The sequence below is a fragment of the Athene cunicularia genome (genome assembly GCF_003259725.1).
Source record: "Athene cunicularia isolate RWA chromosome 2 unlocalized genomic scaffold, athCun1 chr2_part1, whole genome shotgun sequence".
NCBI classification, from domain to species: Eukaryota; Metazoa; Chordata; class Aves; order Strigiformes; family Strigidae; genus Athene; species Athene cunicularia.
Genome location: NW_020799095.1, coordinates 47,108,199 through 47,127,329, shown reverse-complemented (window position 1 = coordinate 47,127,329; position 19,131 = coordinate 47,108,199). Strand labels below are relative to the sequence as shown.

Here is a 19,131-nt window from a genome sequence, read left to right as displayed (position 1 = left end):
AAAGCTTAGAGTTTGGTTTCACTACATAGTGCTATACTCAATTCAGTAACAATGTTCTCAGAAGAGCCAGGGATGCAGCTAGATGATGCTTCCTACAAACATTGTCCACAGACCTGCTGCCACCTTATTAAACTGGTCAATACAAAGAGCAATTGCTTGAAGAGCTTTGAAAAATTACATTTGTTTTTACAATTTGTAAAATTAGCAAAACAAATCAAAAGCATGTCATTCATCTCTAATTACTATCCCACTTGAATATGCTGGTTGGTGGATTATATTTGTGAATGTTAACTTTCCCAGAATGTATTTGTTAAAAAAGCCATTTCTGTATTTCTGTTGCAGTGAACTATTTCGTAAAAAATGGCACAGAAGATGTGTTACTGTGCGGCAATAGCACTGACGCTGGGTAAGTGCTTTAAAAATATCTCCACTTCTGGATCGTTTTTGTTGTGGGCTTTTTTTTTTGTTTGTTTGCTTTTTTCCCCCTACATTTTCCTTCAGTTCTGTCCACTTCTCACCAGCATGAAGTAGATATTTCAACTTCCTTGTGTCAGTTATAATAGGAGAGAGGATAATTACAATATTGTGCATAGTAATACAATTTTCTGAACTGCAGGGAAGAGAAGTCTATGTGTGTCACTTATTCAGGTCTAAAATCTTTAGAGGCCTTATTACAGTTCTCTTTCAATACATTTAAACTTCTCAGTAAAAAAAATAATAAAAACTAAGTAACACTTTGGCTGAGTGGAGAGTATTTTAAAGGAAATAAAACAGGAAAGGAAACAGAAAACCTGGAGAGATTTAGACTGATGATGAATTCTCAGCTTTTGGCAGAGGAAGATAAACAAATCAATAAATGCTAGTCCCCAAAATAACATGCTTTGGAGGTGGGAAGGTACTCAGTTTAGAGTTGTGATATACATTTGTACATGATATATTTTTACACTACACGTGTTTTATTTTCTTATACTATAGACAGTGAAGAGATCCAGAGTAATTCCTGTGGTATACTAACTTACTCTGCATAAAGAACTTTATTCATATCCCTACCATCTGTAGATGCTAACAGTTCCTGCTGCATCCAGTCCTTAGGGTCTAATATTTGACAGGTTCTCATGAACCTGATGGAAATGAGAGAGTTCTGATGGGATGGAGAGAGACGTGATCTTGTGTGGGTAGAGATTATAAATCATGCAAAGAGTGTAGGCTGTTAGGAATTGTAGGAAAAGGAAGAAGAGGCCTTAGAGTGGTGGGATGAATGAGATTTTGATCTAAATATGTGCAATTATTAGAACCAGGGATGTGGATGACCTAGGTCAAGTGAGGGGAGAAGGTGAGATGATCTAATTTTGGAGGGAGATGTTCTGAGTTGGCAGAAATAAATGTAGAAGACTCGGGAAAAAAAGGGTTTAAATTAGGAAGAAAATCTGAAAAGAGGCATGTGTGCATAGGGAGACAGCAGGAAGGTGAAGGGAAGATAAAATCTAAACTCACTTGTGGACAGGAGGGCAAGAGGAGCCATAGGGTCCTGGAAAGCGATGCTTTACTTTCTGCTGCCACTGCCTATATTTGTGTTTACATAAGACAAAGGGAAAGCTGAGGTGTCAGCCTTTCCTCTGCATATCTTGTGTGCCTGATCTGTATTGCCAGTATAATTTAGACTGTAAGCTCCTTGGGCAGAAGGCCATGCTTTCCTCTTTGTTCCACAGAAGGTACAATGTCAGCATTCACTAATTAAGTGCTTTGTTGATTGTAATACATTGCATATATCCGGGCTTAGGCTGGACTCCAAGACTATTGGGATGTTTCCCGGGGATCCCAGAATTTGGCAATCTACCTATGCTGGTGGACTTCAGCCTTTGTTAGCCAATTGGCAATAGTTTTGCACATCACAAAATATTATATATTGTTCTCTCTGATGACCTGAACTATGGTGGTGGCAGGCTTCTAAGGTTATAAGCAGTGTCAAAAGGGTTGATTAGATTATAGGTAGTTTGTGAGGCATAGTCCAGGGACTACTGCTTTGAAAATGTCCAAGTGGTAGGAATTTAAATACCAATCCAATATCCATGGAGTATCTATATATATGTAGCCTGTATGGATTTAAGTGTTGGGTTCTAGCAAGGCATATTAATAAAGCCACACTTATTTTCTACCCTAGAAAGTCAATAAATTGCAATGTGTCAGCAAAAGACCATGACTGCTAAAAACCTCCAATGGAGGCACTATGCCCATGAAAGAGTCACAGCCTGAAACAGCCGCGGGAGAACTTCCAGCTCTCGTGTATAAGAAGACGAAAATGCCACCCCCACACCTAGAGTGTCTCTACTTGTTTTGATAAATACATCAAAACTATCAGTGTCTGTGCCATTAAAGGAAACCCACTTTCCCTTTATGCATTAGTTTTTTCTTCTTCAGCCTCCTGCTGTTTTAGTTAAGTATTTAATGCCACTGGGTAAGGTTTGGTTTTAAATGTCTAAAAATGGAGAATAAATATTCCTATTTATACTGGGTTTTTAGCTCAGGACTAACAAGTGTTGTCTCATCTATTATACCTTGCACAGAGTTCCTGCCAGTCATCCATTCCTGTTGTTTAAAGACATGAAGATAATTGGGAAGATGATCCTAAAGCCTCAGGGGACTTGCAAAGTTATGTGTTCCCAGCTGTTAGGATAGAGAGACCATCATTTACAGGCTGACTTATCTAACAGAGTGGATTTGTTTTCTCATATCCTTCAGTGGTCAAAGCCAGGAGCAAGTGTGTTCGATAGTAAAACACAAAATCTGAATGTGTGGGACCTTTTGAGACAGATTGGATCACAGGATCAGGGGAGGTGAGTTATGAGTTAGTAGATGCATCAGACTGTGGTTCCCCCATCTATTGGTGATGACATTAATGACAAGTGAGGATGCTTAAGTTAGGAACGCACAGAGGCATCAGGAAGGCAGGGTAGGGAAAGACAGCTGGCAAGGCTATATCTGAGTGTTCATAGCATTTACAGAGCTTGCTTCTGCTCCTAATTTTGAACTTGAATTTGTTGGCCTCTGGGGTATGCTGAGGGCCCGAAGGAAATGCGAAGAAGGGTGGTGTCATGTGTGCACTCCTGGAGAGATTTGTTGTTAGAGTGGGGGATATCTGTGTTGTGGCTGGGAAATTAAATCTCGAGGTAATTGACAAAGCCATTTTAGTGCATTTTTAAAAGCATGTTAATGACACTCTGAGGTTTGGCTGGTTGCTGTTATTATAGAAGAGTAAAAAAAAATCTAAATAAATCTACTATGGCAATTATTAGGTGATGAGACTCAGATGGTCTGATGTAAGTGTGTAGTGATGGAGACTGCAACCTGAGCTGGAGTAGCAGGCCAAAATCAGCAGGGAAATGATCATCAGTGGATGTTATATCACAGGCAATCTAATTATCTCCAAGGTGGGGGTTTTATTACATTACTAGGAGGGACTGTTTTCTGAACAAGCACCCAAACTGCCAATATAAAAGGAGGTAATGGATCTAGCTAATATTGATTCTAGTTCAGAAGGGATTTGAATAGATGTATGTCACTCAGCAGTGCAAACATGTCTCTAGTACTTCACCTGGCAGATGGAACAAAACCCATTTATTTATGGTTTTAGATATGCTCAAACAGCTTCAAGAAGCTACTTGAGAAATCACGTTACAGAGACGTGGTAGGAATGTCAGGGAGATGGCATATTTCTTAGCTGCACAAAGACTAACCTGTCTGTGGGATTTCCCATGTGATGCCTCAGAAACTTTCTTCATAATACCTAAAATTTTATTTTTCTTCATTTAATTAAATACAGCTTTTGTGTTGTTTTTCAGTCTGTTTATCCAACTGCACTTTTCCCCTTGATGTACTGCAAGAATTTGCTTTGTATTTACAAGGAACAAAGAGTCCAATGGAAACAAGAAGTAATGTTTGGAGAAGAGAGAAAATCAAATGATTGTGATCAAAGATGTTCTTTGGCTCAAAGTGAATGTTAGTGATGCATGCTTGGTGTTTCACAACAAACACATTCAGAGCACTACGTTAATGGAAAAATCCTCTGCTCTGAAGTGTGTGTCACGGTTTGGTCAGATACTGGAAGCAGTGCTAACAGCAGGGCTCTTTTAACAAAAAAAAAATATAGTGTATTTGTAGAATTATTCATGTTCCTAGATGTGTTTCAGGGTTAAATTTGGTTGTTCTTTTGGATGTGGCTGCACTAGGGTTTATCCAAGTTGGTTCTCTTTGCAATTTCAGCTTCTTTTATTTATTTGGTTAAAATAAATGGAGAAAGCTCAGATAGTCTGACATTCAAATGGATGACAATTTCTATAAATTGGCTTTTCAATTTTATTTCTGGTGTATAGCTTATCCAATTCTGAACATCTTGATTTACCCCTGAGGAAGGCCCAATAAAGACCCAGTACAATGCGCAAATATTTGAAAGATCTTAGATAGGAGCGGAAGCTGAAACCTGCTTTAGATGTTGTGAAATCCAGTCTTAGCATCAAGTGAATTATGCTTTGCAAGGGCTATAGAACGGCAGATGACAGCAAGCAGCAGCATACACTGCCTATAATAGGACATCATGGGTCTTTTGAAGGCATCTACCTTACTATGTGAAAGTGGCCCTTGAGTGCAAAATTACCACATGTCCACACATGAGTATTTATGGTGATAGTGACAAAGGGAAGGCCTGTAGTCAGACACAATCACAGAATTGTCCAGGTTGGAAAAGACCTTGAAGATCATCCAGTCCAACCATTAATCTAACATTGACAGTTCCCAACTACACCAGATCCCTCAGTGCTGTGTCAACCCAACTCTTAAACACCTCCAGGGGTGGGGACTCCACCACCTCCCTGGGCAGCCCATTTCAACACCTAACAACCCCTTCTGGAAAGAAATACTTCCTAATATCCAGTCTAAACCTTCCCTGGCAGAACTTGAGGCCATTCCCTCTTGTCCTATCACTTGTTAGTTGGTTAAAGAGACTCATCCCCAGCTCTCTGCAACCTCCTTTCGGGTAGCTGTAGAGGGCGATGAGGTCTCCCCTCAGCCTCCTCTTCTCCAGACTAAACACCCCCAGTTCCCTCAGCCGCTCCCCGTATGACCTGTATGACCCTGCACCAGCTTCGTTGCCCTTCTCTGGACACACTCGAGTCATTCAATGTCCTTTTTGTAGTGAGGGGCCCAAAACTGAACACAGGAATCGAGGGGCGGCCTCACCAGTGCCGAGTCCAGGGGTCAGATCCCTTCCCTGTCCCTGCTGGCCACGCTATTGCTGACACAAGCCAGGATGCCATTGGCCTTCTTGGCCCCCTGGGCACACTGCTGGCTCCTGTTCAGCTGTCTGTCAATCACCCCCCCAGGTCCCTCTCTGAGTGGCAGCTCTCCAGCCACTCCTCCCCAAGCCTGTAGCTGGGGGGTTGTTGTGGCCCAAGGGCAGCCCCCGGCATTTGGCCTTATGGAAACTCCTCCAGTTGGCCTCAGCCCATGGCTCCAGCCTGTCCAGGTCTCTCTGCAGAGCCTCCCCACCCTTGAGCAGATCAACACTCCCACCCAACTGGGTGTCATCTGCAAACTGACTGAGGGTACACTCGATCCCCCTCTTCTAGATCATCAATAAAGATGTTAAACAGGAGTGGCCCCAAAACCGAGCCCTGGGGGGCACCACTCGTGACCGGCCACCAAGTGGATTTAACTCTGTTCACCACAACTCTCTGGTCCCGGCCATCCAGACAGTTTTTTACCCAGTGAAGCGTGTGCTCATCCAAGCCATGAGCAGCCAGTTTTGCCAGGGGAATGCTGTGGGAAATGGTGTCAAAGGCCTCACTGAAGTCAAGGGAGACAACATCCACTAAAGTCAAGATAAACAACAATGCTTTAGGGTTTTCTCAGAGACCTAGAGCAAGGACAAGCCCCAGCAGTTGGTGCCTAGCCCCAGGCAATGAGGCATGGCCAACACCAGGCAAGAAGTGAGGGAGCCTCCAAGGACACTGCTTTCAGGGGGAGATGCAGTCCTTATCCCACCTTCAGATCCAGTGAGGAATCCTGCTAGAGCAGATCAGCAGTGCCTCTACCAGGCATTGCCTTGCTGAGATCATCAAACCAAATCTCCCAGCAAGTGGGCTGTGGGATCTGTTTCATGTCAGGTAGCACCAACCCACTTCATGCTGCCCATGTGATTATGGCTTGCTCCTTCTCCATGGCTATTAACTATTCATTTTGGTGAGATGACCAGTACTGCAGAGTCCTGTGCTTCCCCACAGAATAAAGACTTTTGGGGGCTGCAGCAGCTTGGATTTATCTGTTCATGAGAAAGGAAGATACATTTCAGCTCTAAAGCAATTTCCACTTTTATCCTGTTGTAATTTCACAGTGCTTAGCAATTTCTGCTGTGCTTAGACTGCTGTTTTTTTCTTCTCCTTCTGCCTGAAGGTTCGGAAGAGCAAAAGAAGAAGCATGAAAATTTGTCCATTAGGAGAAAGAGAAACAGACAAGATGCTATCAATGTACTCAGTAAAAAAGCAGACAAAAAAGAGAAACTTACCTTTGTTCTTTTCACCTTTTCACCTGCAACTAGAACAGGGAGCTGGCTTTTCAGGAAATATGCATGTTTTAAGCCATTTGTGTCCCCTTCAGGTCTCACGGTCAGAGTGCTTAATTTTTTTTTCCCTCTCACATGGCATGTCTTGTATATTCAGCTCATGGGCAGGAATAGTCTACTGGATCATACTGACAAAGAAAGCACATTTGCACTGTGTGTTTACTGATATTACCAAAAAGACTAGTGAACAGAAAGGAAAAGCAGTCAGTAAAGCTACTTCAGGATGCAACAAGAAAGCACCTTTGGCAACTGCATCCTAGTGACTGTTGCTATAGAAACTTTAGCTACCTTTATCCTCACTATGACCTTGATTTTTCTTAACAGGGTATATTAAAATAATGTACAGCATGGGGCAAGATTCTATATGGTTTGTTAAATTCTGCTGTCCCTGAGCTTACTGCATATAAGGGATGAAGGAACAACCATGGGGTGTAGTGCTCCTCAAAGTTTTTGTGAGTCCTAACTCTTTCTAAATTATCAGAAAAAAGATTTGTTTCCTTTTGTGTTGACACATTTTACTAAGGTAATTAATACCAACACATAAAATTGCATCAGATGCCCATTTTCATCGTCATCATGAGTACCGAAAGCAACATTTTTATGGTAGGTTCTCCACACCACTATATTGTCAGCGTACTTGTTACAGCATGCACAGCAAGCAATGCAGCACTTTGATCTCTCTGAGCCATAATAACATTCCTTTGCCTTTATGCATGCTCCCAACAGTGATTTAAAGTCCCTTGCAAAGGCTTATCACAACCCTCAAGGGTAGAGAAGAAACATGCACCATACTGAGGAGCAGAGCTGCTATCAGATGCTTCCACCAAAGCTACTTTGCACAGCCCAGCACTGCAGCTTTCACCCAACCCTTGGCAGGCAGAGAGCCTGGAACAGTATGTATGTCCACCAGAAGAACATGCCAAACAGCATGCTCTCCCACAGCTCTTAGTACCCTGACTACAAGCAAACTTGCCCAGTAACACAACCCCAGCTGGGCTGGAAAATGGGGAACTGCACCAGAGAATAACAGACCCAGCTGATTCTTTTATTCTGCTACTGGCAGTTAGAACTGCTGCAGCTCTGAGTTGCCTGCACTTAAATATGTATTATTATTGTTGTTGTTATTATTATTATTATTTACTTTTTTTCTTAATAAAGAAGGCCCCAGATTCAGGCCATGTTGTGTTGGATACTGGACAAGTAGGGTGAGAAAAACCCCCTTGGCTTGGAGGGTTTGCATTTCAGAGGTGCATGGATGGATGGGTGGGGTGAAGATGATGCTCAGGTGTCTTTGTTGCACATATATCCTCCTGGGGAGATTCAGCCAGTTCCAGGTGATCTCTGGACTACCCAACATTGTCAGGCAGGTCGTGGTCTGGCAGCATGTGTTTAACTTGCTGCATGAATGGGTCCATCACAGTGAATGGGATACTGGGCAGCTTTGACATGTGCCTAGTGGGACTGGGTGTTCTTAACACTTGCCACATTCAGTCTGATGGGGTACAGCTGGCTGATGGATGGGAAAGGCTGGAAAGGCTGGTGGAGGGAGAAAGGAGATACAGTTCCCACATGTGACTTCTTCAAATGTCACCAAAGCAAGGGTATTTTGGAAAGAATAAAATGTGTTTAAACTACCAGAGCTAATAATATAATTACACCCCAGATTAGTAAGCAATATTAATGAATTTATTACAAACCTTCAGGCTGTATGGCATAGTTTAAATGAATTTAACTATATTCTGATGTAAATTGGATAAAAATTTCCATCAACTCTGTGTTGGTTACACTGACAAGAGAATGAGGTGAATAAGAGAAAAAACAGAAAGCGAGTATGTCACCTGAAAGATGCTGCAGGGGCCATGGGCATACCTTTAGGTATTATATAGGCTTAGGGACAACAATAACAGTTCCCACTCCTAGGGATCAGTTGTGTATTTGGATGATCATGTCTGGTTAAACAGCAGCAGTAGGGATTAAATCCAAATCCACTCAGTTCTTAAGGATGGGTAATATTACCTCTTAGTCAAAGCTGTAATAAGCTCATCATCCACATGAGAAGCAGACTTACTAGGGGCTACAGTCTTCATTAAGCAGTAATTTACCTTTATATTTATGATGATAAACTATCGCCCTATATTTTGTTTGATGGGTCAGACAGAACATCCAGTGTCTGGACACTGGACTGAGTGAGAAGAAATGAGAGTTTGCTTACCTTGCTGCAGCATGAAGTTTAAAAAAGCCACACTGCAACAGAGGGAGTTCTTCCTCTCACTGCTTATGTTCGTGCATGGAGGGGTCTGATGTCTCAGGCCGAAACCTGTGCTTCTCCATCCGCCTGAGCCAGTGTGGGAGACTGAAACTTTTTGCCTGGGTACAAATCAGTGGCATGCACAGATCAGGGGGTGTTCTGAGTCTGTTGGCAAGGCTGCTCATGGGCACCTTCTTCCCTTTTCTCCTCCAGTTTCAGCTCCTGGTCAATGTTGCTCTTTATTCTGAGCTCTTCTTCTTCTTCTTTCCCTCCCACCCCCCACTTGCAGCATTTGGTTGGGTTTGCTTGCACTTCCTTCCTTTCAGATCACTGGCATCCCTTGCTTTAAGGAATGCCCTTCAAATTCTCTCTGACTCCTTAGATGCCTGGAATGAGAGCTTCTGGGAGCTTCTAGTCAGACCTATGCAGTGTAAATCGTGCCTCTGCAAGTCAGATGTGGACTCTTAGATGCTAATTAATGGGGAACTGTAAAACTGACCATGATTAGTCTTTAATATAACAAAACAAGAAACAGCAGGTGAAGGAGAGTGACCTGTGACTTTCACACATACCAAGCACCCGCTGATGGCAACACTCAGCTTTGGTTGGGGTGCTGCTACCTTTCGGCCCTTTCCTCCTACATGCCCAGTTGCCCTTACAACATCCATTTTTAAAAATATTTTCCTGTTTCAGAATGGGTAGTCTCATCTTGTCAGATAGGAGCAAATTAGTCTAAGGCTCTTTGTTCCCCCACAACTCGTGCACAGTATGCATTCCTTGTTTGACTGCTCGCCTCCTCCTTCAAAGACAAGGGCAGCGAGAAAACATGGGAATTGCAGAGAAAACTGCTCAGGCTGTGACCTAAAGGAGATCAAAGCCTCTCTTTTGTGGCCTGAGGACTTTAGCGCAAAGAGGCAGGTTGAAGAAGACTACCATGCACATCAACAAGTTCTGGAGGCCATGGCTGTCCCAACTCTTACTGCCAGGCTTTGAAATCCCACCATGATCACCAGGGTGGTTTCCATTCCTCTGGAATTAATCATGTGTCAAAGACATCAGCTATAAACATTTTAGCTTGGTTTCTGTATTCTTGGGATTAAGTTGTGATCTAAGCAAGAACACTAAGGGGCCCTTACCACAATATGTCTTTGGGTTTTTAATTTTGGTGTGTCTGTGGTATGGACTTCAATTCCCATTATTTCATCCTTCATAACCAATCTGGTGTAAGAAGCTGTAGTGTGCTTTTGCAACCTAAACCAAATTAAAGTGCAGCCTTTACCCTACGGATGTCGTAGCTGACTTTAGCAGCTGTTTAATGCTAATTCCTGGTAACACATGGACAACCCTCCCTGTATTTTCAGGGTCTGAATGTTACAATCCAGCACATGGTTGTTCTACAAATCTTCTTTTGTTGCACAGCCCTATTGGCGACTACAGTCTGGATCAGCAGGTACTTGGCTTGCCTAGATGAAAATCTTGAGACAGAGCATTTTGTAATCATGCCCCTCAGCTACAACTCTCTGGCATTCCCAATCTTCTGTTATTTAAAACAAAGCTGTTTCTTATGTTCTTTAATTTCCTGTACCAATGCCAGTTTACAGTGATGATTAGAGCCTGATGGATAGGCAGGTAGACTGATGCTTTTAACTTTTCTGAATCAATGACACTAATTTTATTGTGATCAATTGAACAGCATCCTGTGAGGCTCCTCTGGAGGATGTTATATTTATGCAGCTTGCTGTTGTTGCCCATCCTTGTGCATCAGAGGAGAGTGCAATCCTGTGTAATGCTTCCCCAAAGTAAAAGAAGCTAAAGAGTTTGCTAAAAAATGCAAAGGGGAAAGCTTAATATTATATATTGAAGACGCTTCAGCAAAATCTTGATACTCCTTAAAAAAATCTTCAGAGGAAATGGTGTCAGTTGCAGAATAATATTCTCATGTGAGAGTCTTACACCTAAATTTATGTAGAGTGTTTTTCTGGGAAGCAGCATTTTGTTTTCCTCTTAATGTTTTTAATGCATTCCCATACCCCATGGGTTATTGCTTCTGTTGGCTATGAAAGAGAGTGAGCAAGAATAAGGAGTTGAAAAGTAGGATGTTTTGTCTCAAGTGTCTGGTCCCCGTAAGAAGGATGTGAGCTAACATTAATAGCATTTTTGAGCTGGAGTTCATGATTTTCATGCCGAAGACACCTAGTTTGAATGCTCTTACGCCTGAACATATTGTTAGAGAACTGTGTACACTCACTGCGGAGTCAGACAGATCTTTTCATACCAGCAATCTACTGCTAAGTGGAAAACATTTGAGAGACACATAAAGACAGAATGAAACATGAAAAATTTCTAACTGTATTATAAATAGAAAATATTCATCTGAGGTACCATGGCTTACTTTCACAGTCAGAAGAGTTGCATCTCCATGCCCTCGGGCTTTCCAAGCAGCTGTGGTAATAGTTCTATGAGCAGTTGCTCTAATGTGCATCTGCATCAAAACAGAGTTTCACAGGAATCAACCTAAGAGTGACTCTGTAGCCTCTTAATCTAGGGCTGCCAATAGGTTCCTATGAAAATACATCTAAGTGCAATACTCCTAATATCTTATTTCTTTCAGACTGTCTTGTTCAAAATGGTAAAGAGAATAAGAGGAAAGTCTCTCCTCTCATATTGAAATTAATGGTAAAATTTCCATTTTGCCTAAGATTTTAGGCAACTTTATTCTAGATGAAACCTAATTTCCAACTGGCTGCCTTGCCTAGGTTCACCATTAAAATATCCACCATCAAGTTTCCTACAGCTGTATTCAGATGTTTTAGCCATTAGTAATAACATTAAAATATGAGCGATGGGACTCACTCAGTGGAGCCACTTGGGATTGGTCTTCCATGGAAGACTAAGGAAAGGCTGTCCAGACAAGCACAGAGTGTGAGTACAGTCATTTTCTCATGGCAAAAGGAATGAGCCTTACGAAAATTTTCATGTCCTGTCTGGACACAATGCCTTAGCACAAGCAAGCGGAAAAGGTTTCCTTCTTGGGAACCCAGAGGTTCTCAGAGCTCTTGAACAGCATCAGCAGCATATCACAGGCACTGAAGGCTGTCTGCAGCAGTAGATCAGAGGCGGAAACCTCATGTCTCTATGGCAGAGAGTGACAGCTGATGATGCCTTTGGGAGAGAGGAGATTTAGTAAGAAGGCTGCCTCAAAAATGGACATGGGTATACAAGAAAGATTCAGTGTACATCTGCATATTTTAGGGGAAAAAAGCTGAGATTTCTGCATTTTATTTTCTTCTAACTCAGTAATATTACTGTAATTTTTATTCAAATGTGGTGCTTACCAGAAAACAATAAGTAGTCAAAGTAGGAAAGATCTAGAAGAAGGCATTTCTAGGCTGGCAGGGGAAAAAAAAAATAATTAGAAGTATCTCTCTCTTTCTTTGTGAGATACAGTTGTTACTGTCTAAGTTCTCAGCTAATATAAAATAATTTGGCCCTATCTAAGATGACAGAATCATGTATTATATTCTCACTTGTGTGTTGCATTTAATTCATTAAACATCAACTCTTATTTTTTTAAATTTTTATTTCTTTTTCTGAAGACTACTGCAAACAAAGATATGAACAAATTTTGCAATGCTTCAGCACTCTTTTTTTCAGTGTTCAAAGCAGGCTTACTTAAAAATTTGTGCTTGACTAATGATATTAAATTAAGCTTCTTAAAATGTTTTTAAATATCTAATGTTGGTGGCTGACACCATAGATTCGTATCATTTCAAAACCTATAGCAATGTGTTCTCATCTCAAAATGCAATACAGTGTTGCTATCCTGGGCTGTAGAGATTTGATTTATATCAGTATAAAATTGATATTTAAAAAAAAAAAAAAATCCTTGATTTCCACACTGAGGCACACTCTGCTTTCTCAGAATTAAATTTTGAGTTTGGGTGGCATTTTAAAAATTACTTTGCATTATTTGTATTACTGTCTTGCATTTCAATTTGTGGCAATATTCTGCTTTGGTAAAAAATAGCAGTGATTGAAACACTCAGTGAGTTTTTGCTGGGAGAAAAATAGAGTTAAAAGCTGTACACATTGGACATACTCTACATGACCAGTGATGTGTCTAAAATGGCTGGATATTACAATAAGCATCCTACATGAAGGCAGTTTAGAAAACCTGATTCCTCCATCTCTGTTACCAAAACACTGCCTGGAAGTTGGTCTCTCTCAATGTCTCTGATCTCTGACAAAGTGCTTTCACAATCCCTCATGTTCGAGCCATCCCTAGTTGTGTCAGCTAGAATTTGCACTGAATCATACCAGGTTAATCTCTATCTGAAACATAAAGAGAACAGAGAGAGTTGGCATTACTGCAAGTTCTGCTGAGATCTGCTTCTCCAGATAGTTAGATGGTTCCCACCTAACAAAGTCCCAAATACTGTAGGACTCCAGGACACTGACAATGCTCTTGATCTCATATTCTCTTCCTATGATACATACAGCAGTAAGCCTTTGCATATTGCTCTATGTCTTCAGTTTCTGATGGGGCATATCTTATGTTTGGAAAGGGGCTTTTGATATGCAAGAGGTGTGGGGTCTTCTGACTAATCATATTGCACTGTTCTGGGAGAGAGGGTGGCTCATTGACCTGGGATCTCTTCTACTTTTTTTCATTTGATGATGCAATCTGCTACTTACATAGTACCACTGAAAGCATTTTTTTTTTTTTTCTCTTCCGGCATAATGGGCTAGAAAATTACTTGTAAAGCCTCAAAGTTTAATGAGAGCCAATGAAAAACAGACTATCTGCATGCTATTTAATACATGAATCTGTAAGACACACAAGGAAAACTTTTCCCTGGAAGAAAGAGAAAGAATGTCATGACCCCAGACTATGGTGGTGAGTGGAACGAAGGGCTGGTTTTCTTAGATTAAAGATTTAGTCTTTTCAGGGGATGAATGCAAGATCAGACATAGTAAGCAATCAGGAATGTGCTCAGATGGCACATGCTGGTGTTGTCCAGCCAGTGTCAGACTACATAACCAGAAAAGCAAGTTCACCATCACAGCATTATCCATAACTGTAAATGAGACACCAAATTAATTATTCTAAATTAAGAGTAAGTGCCAAGAGAAATCGTATTTAAGCACTGAAGTCCTGCTTAGGCACCTAGTTCTGGTCTGTTCTAAATATCTGAAATGCTAGGCACTCGTTTGCCATTGCAGCTTGAGCTGTGGTTACCATTTTCCAGTTTATCCTTTCAAAGGAAAAATAAGATTGCAAAGAACTTTGGTATTGTGAAGTTAGCATCCACCAGTTTCCCAGTGAAGGAATTTACCATTGAGGATCTGTGCTCTTAACCCAGATTATTCAATAAGTACCCCTGGAAATCACTTTCTCCATGCTGAAGCCATCTGTGATGCATTTCATGGATTGACTTTCATATTTTGCAGCACATGCCCTGAGGGATATATATGTCTGAAGGCCGGGGAAAATCCTGACCATGGTTACACAAGCTTTGATACTTTTGGCTGGGCTTTTCTCTCTTTGTTCCGTCTTATGACTCAAGATTGCTGGGAACGTCTTTATCAACAGGTATGAGTTTGTTTTATTACTGTTAAAAAATATGAAATAAACACATCATATTGTTACAGTTATATATTCAATACTTAAAGACAAGAAAAAATTACTGGTTATTAGGTAAACTGTGTTGTGTGTGTTCTGAAGAAGGACCATCGTTACAATTAATTTATTTTCTTAAGAGTGATGATACCAGAAGACATTAGGCTAGTGAAAGGGGGAAAACTGGTACTGAAAGACACTTTGAATGGGTAATTCACCGGAATCTAAATGTTCATCACTAAAGAAAGGTCATCACGCCACCACTTAATGATTTTTTTGGTGGCTGGTGTAACATGAACTAATCTGATGCACTGGTGAGCTGCACCTCAATTCCTGTGTTAAGTTTCGGGCTCCTCACTACAAAAAGGACATTGAATGACTCGAGCGTGTCCAGAGAAGGGCAACGAAGCTGGTGCAGGGTCTGGAGCACAGGTCGTACGGGGAGCGGCTGAGGGAACTGGGGGTGTTTAGTCTGGAGAAGAGGAGGCTGAGGGGAGACCTCATCGCCCTCTACAGCTCCCTGAAAGGAGGTTGTAGAGAGCTGGGGATGAGTCTCTTTAACCAAGTAACAAACAACAGGACAAGAGGGAATGGCCTCAAGGTGCACCAGGGAAGGTTTAGACTGGATATTAGGAAGCATTTCTTTCCAGGAGGGGTTGTTAGGTGTTGGAATGGGCTGCCCAGGGAGGTGGTGGAGTCCCCATCCCTGGAGGTGTTTAGGAGTCGGGTCGACACAGTGCTGAGGGATACAGTGTAGTTAGGAACTGTCAGTGCTAGGTTAACGGTTGGACTGAATGATCTTCAGGGTCCTTTCCAGCCTGGATGATTCTGTGATTCTGTGATTTGAGCCCATCTCAAAAAAGGACCAGAGAAGCACCTGTGTACTAGGCATATCTGGTTTTGCAAGGCATGATAAGGAACACAAATTCAGCAAATGACAAGACTACTTGTCATGTGTTAGTTCTCCCCACTGCAAACTTTTCATCATGGGTGCCTGACAGCCAGAGGAACAAATGGAGTGAGAGTCAACTTACAGTCATGTGTGCAAGGTGGTCTGCTAGTAAATCCTTTTAGCCTGCATTTCCTGAAATGTATGCAAACTCTAAAGAACTACATATGATAGTTTGGTACTGAATTACATACTCTCTCCATGAAGCCACTGAAGATTTACTTCCACATCTCAAAACTGCCAAAACTGGAACTTGCTCATAACAAAATCAGGGGAGTTAGTGCTGACAGATAGTACTCTGCACTGAGGTAGATGTCTTTCAAGATACTGGGGATTTCAGCTTCACATGCAGCCAGTTATACAATTTAATCTCACAAACATGTAAAAAAATGAAATCGAAGATTCTTTAAACAACTATATCGCTGTACATGTACAACCAGAGCTGCATGTACAACTCTGGGACTGAAATTGTCATGGCAAATAAGGGTGAACATCACTCCCTTTTATTATTTAACCTTCTAATATCACACAGTGGTTGCTATGAGCAGCATCAGGTCATTGACTATGGGACATATCTATAATATAAGCTCAAGCTCTTACTCTAAACTCCAGTTATTTCTATAAATCTGATGAAGAACCAGGTGATGCACTCAACAGTGCCCGAGGTTTGGTTCTTCTTATCCTGAGGCAGGTGTCTAAATAGTGTTCAGATGAGTTGCATCCTAAAAGTATCTTTTTCTTCCCACTGACTATAAAGGACCTAGACTGTAGACATCTGTAAGGTTCCAATATGAATCCCTCTTGGAAAGTTTCTATGCACTGGACAAAAATAGATTGAGCTATGTGAGGAAAGCTTTCACTGCAACTACTTGCAGGATTATCTATTCTAAAAGAAAACCAGAGAAGATATTTGGTAAAGGAGTAAAAATATTTTTCTTTTAGAAATTAATTTTACTTCAAGGCACATAATTTTTGACTAAGGTGTAAACATTTAATGGTGAGAAGATTATTTCCTTGCATGTGGTTGTTGTTTGTCATCAAAGGGATTCTGTTTGGGCTATTAACAAAAGCTAAGTCAACTGTTAGAGATTTTACTTTTGTGCTTACAGACTCTCAGATCTGCTGGGAAGATCTACATGCTTTTTTTTATGCTCGTCATCTTTCTGGGCTCATTTTATCTGGTAAACTTGATTCTGGCTGTTGTGGCCATGGCATATGAAGAGCAGAACCAGGCCACTATTGCTGAAACAGAGGAGAAGGAAAGAAAGTTTCGGGAAGCCATGGAGATGTTAAAGAAAGAGCAGGAGGTTAGTAAACTATGTGACATGATGATCCTTGGGTAACTTAAGAAGATGGTACCCTGAGATTCCCGTTCTCTTTATTTTCCATTTAGGTGATAACCAAGGTAAGTGCTTGTTTGAAAGCAGCTTAATGTTTATTGTCCTGCACAGAGTTATTACCATCCTTTCTAAAAGAAAAATGATGGCTCTTCCTGTTAGGATTGGGGACATTTAGGGTTTACATATACAGAGTTGTACTGGTTGTACTACCACATATGCCAGTAGAGGAATTCATATTCACTGTCATATAAAACATTTTAATAATGGTATAACTACATTTGCATTGGAGCACAAAACAGCTATTTCAGTAGCTCAGCCATAGCCCCAGTTGAACCTTCTTCCACGACCACTTTAGCTCATGTTCATTACCTCACTGTTTTATTCAACTGTACAATAATAAAATAAAAATGTAGGATAACCTGTTCGACGCACATATGACTTCATTCCTGAACAAGCCAACAGGTAGAGCTTGAGGTTAAGCTTTGCAAATTATGCAAAAGATATGGATTTAATGTTATTTCATAAGTTTAAGCAAAACAGGGAAGCCAAATGTTGGATGTAGCCTTATAGCCTTAATAACACTAGTTAATTTGCATGTGGTTTGTGTGGGGTAGAAAGCCTTTATTAAACAGCTGAAGAGAACATTTTAGGTGCTGTGAACAGGAAGACAATGAGAAAATTATTCTGAAATAACACATAGCACTGTAGTTCAGAAAAATAAATCCATGATACACAATATAAACTAATATACATAATTTTCTTTTGGGTACATATGGCTTCAGGGCCTAATCTAAAGCCCATTTAAATCCTTGGAAAGAAAATAGAAAATGCAATTCATCCTTGACAAAGTGCTGGTAGAGGCTTATCATTTAAGTCCTTTAAAAGATCCTCTTTGATGGTTTAAGTAATAGGTAAATGCAATTTAGTCCATGTACAGGCACTTTGAACGGAGTAACTTTCTGCCATAACCTAAAGGAGCAAACTGAGCTCAAACTCTTACCTATTTTGTACAAATTTTCATGTGTTTTGGCTCCAGCTGAGCTCTTCCTAACAGTCAACTTTGGTATCACCAGCTATAATTAAAGATGTTTAAGAATTTCCTTTAGAAGGCTTTGATTTCAGTTAAGCCTGTATGTACACAAAAAAGGAACATTAAGCCCTGAAAGTCAGAATGTGTCAAAATGAAGGTTGCTTGTGAAAACCTAAATTGTTCCCATTTGTCTATATGCTTTATAACAGTCTTTTCCTCAGCCAAGCATGTCTCATTTTTCTTGTGCCCTATTCATTTCCAAAGGGTGGACAGTGCATGACTCAAGAGGAGCTCTCTGCCTTCTCAGCATTTGTTCTGTAGCCTTAGGTCAGATCGAGCAGACTTCCCGACTGAGGCATTCAAAGCCTGCTTCAACATCCTCAGGGGTTTTTCAATGCCTCTTGTCACTGCTCAGACTCTGTGCTTCAGAAATACTCATTTGTATTTGTAATACTCCTGGAGAAAAATGCTAATCTTACCGAAAGGAAATTTAGAGCGATTGAAGCCCAGTAACTCTGCAAGTCAACCCCCAACATCTCAAATTAGACATCTGGAAGAAGAGGCTCAGGAAAATGAACTGCGTGGCTGCACTGTGTAGCTTTCAGATGTGCTTCTCAGGTGTCTTGCCCCAGTCAGAGTTAATCAATTTTAATCTTGCTCTCAAAGCATTTCTCAAGATCTTGGTTTTGGCTTTCTAACTGTGTCACTAAATTCCTGTCTCAAGTCCTACCTCTTGCATAATCCCTATATCAGGGCTCATTTGAACTAAGCTTTTCTCTTATCCTTTAGCCACCACCCATTCTTGCCAGACATGTCTGGTCCACACACATTTCCTGTCCCTGCAGTGCCTGAGGGGTCCAGCCACAGGAACCCAACCAGAGAGGGTGGACAGGCAGAGGATGGATAGGCAGATAGAAAAAAATTTAGTCCCAAACCTTTTTCAATAAATGCAGAAGCATTTCAACCCAAGCAATGGGTAAGAAAATGCTACGAAACTGAAAATTAGCTTATTTTGTGGTAGGAGTATAGCATGCTAATAGCACAACCTACGATATTTTGTAGATCAATAAAATATTATGGCAATCAGAAAGGAGAACCAAAACTCTTTAGACCAGCTTTTATACTGTGTAGTATAAAGAGAGCACAAATATAATTGATAGGCCTGCTTGGGGACTATCAGTCAATTTACACAATTGGTCTAACACATTCCTAAACCCGAACTTAACACCAAAAGACTTGCTGAATCTTTATGAAGAGTAAGCACTTCAGTGTAGCAATTAAATCAATTGACTCAAAAGAAAAAAAAAAAAAAAAAAAAAAAAAAAAAAAAA

The 19,131-nt window shown here is 40.9% G+C and overlaps 1 protein-coding gene across 3 annotated transcripts in view; it reads left to right on the top strand.

Moving 5' to 3' along the window:
• Positions 1–19,131, top strand: part of LOC113476396 (sodium channel protein type 5 subunit alpha-like) — a 219,620-nt gene that overhangs the window by 79,467 nt on the left and 121,022 nt on the right. For all 3 annotated transcript variants that reach the window (XM_026841936.1, XM_026841937.1, XM_026841935.1), the window contains exons 8-10: positions 343–406; positions 14,313–14,454; positions 16,540–16,737. In XM_026841936.1, coding sequence (XP_026697737.1) covers positions 343–406; positions 14,313–14,454; positions 16,540–16,737 — 404 coding nt within the window. The remainder of the gene's footprint in view (positions 1–342; positions 407–14,312; positions 14,455–16,539; positions 16,738–19,131) is intronic.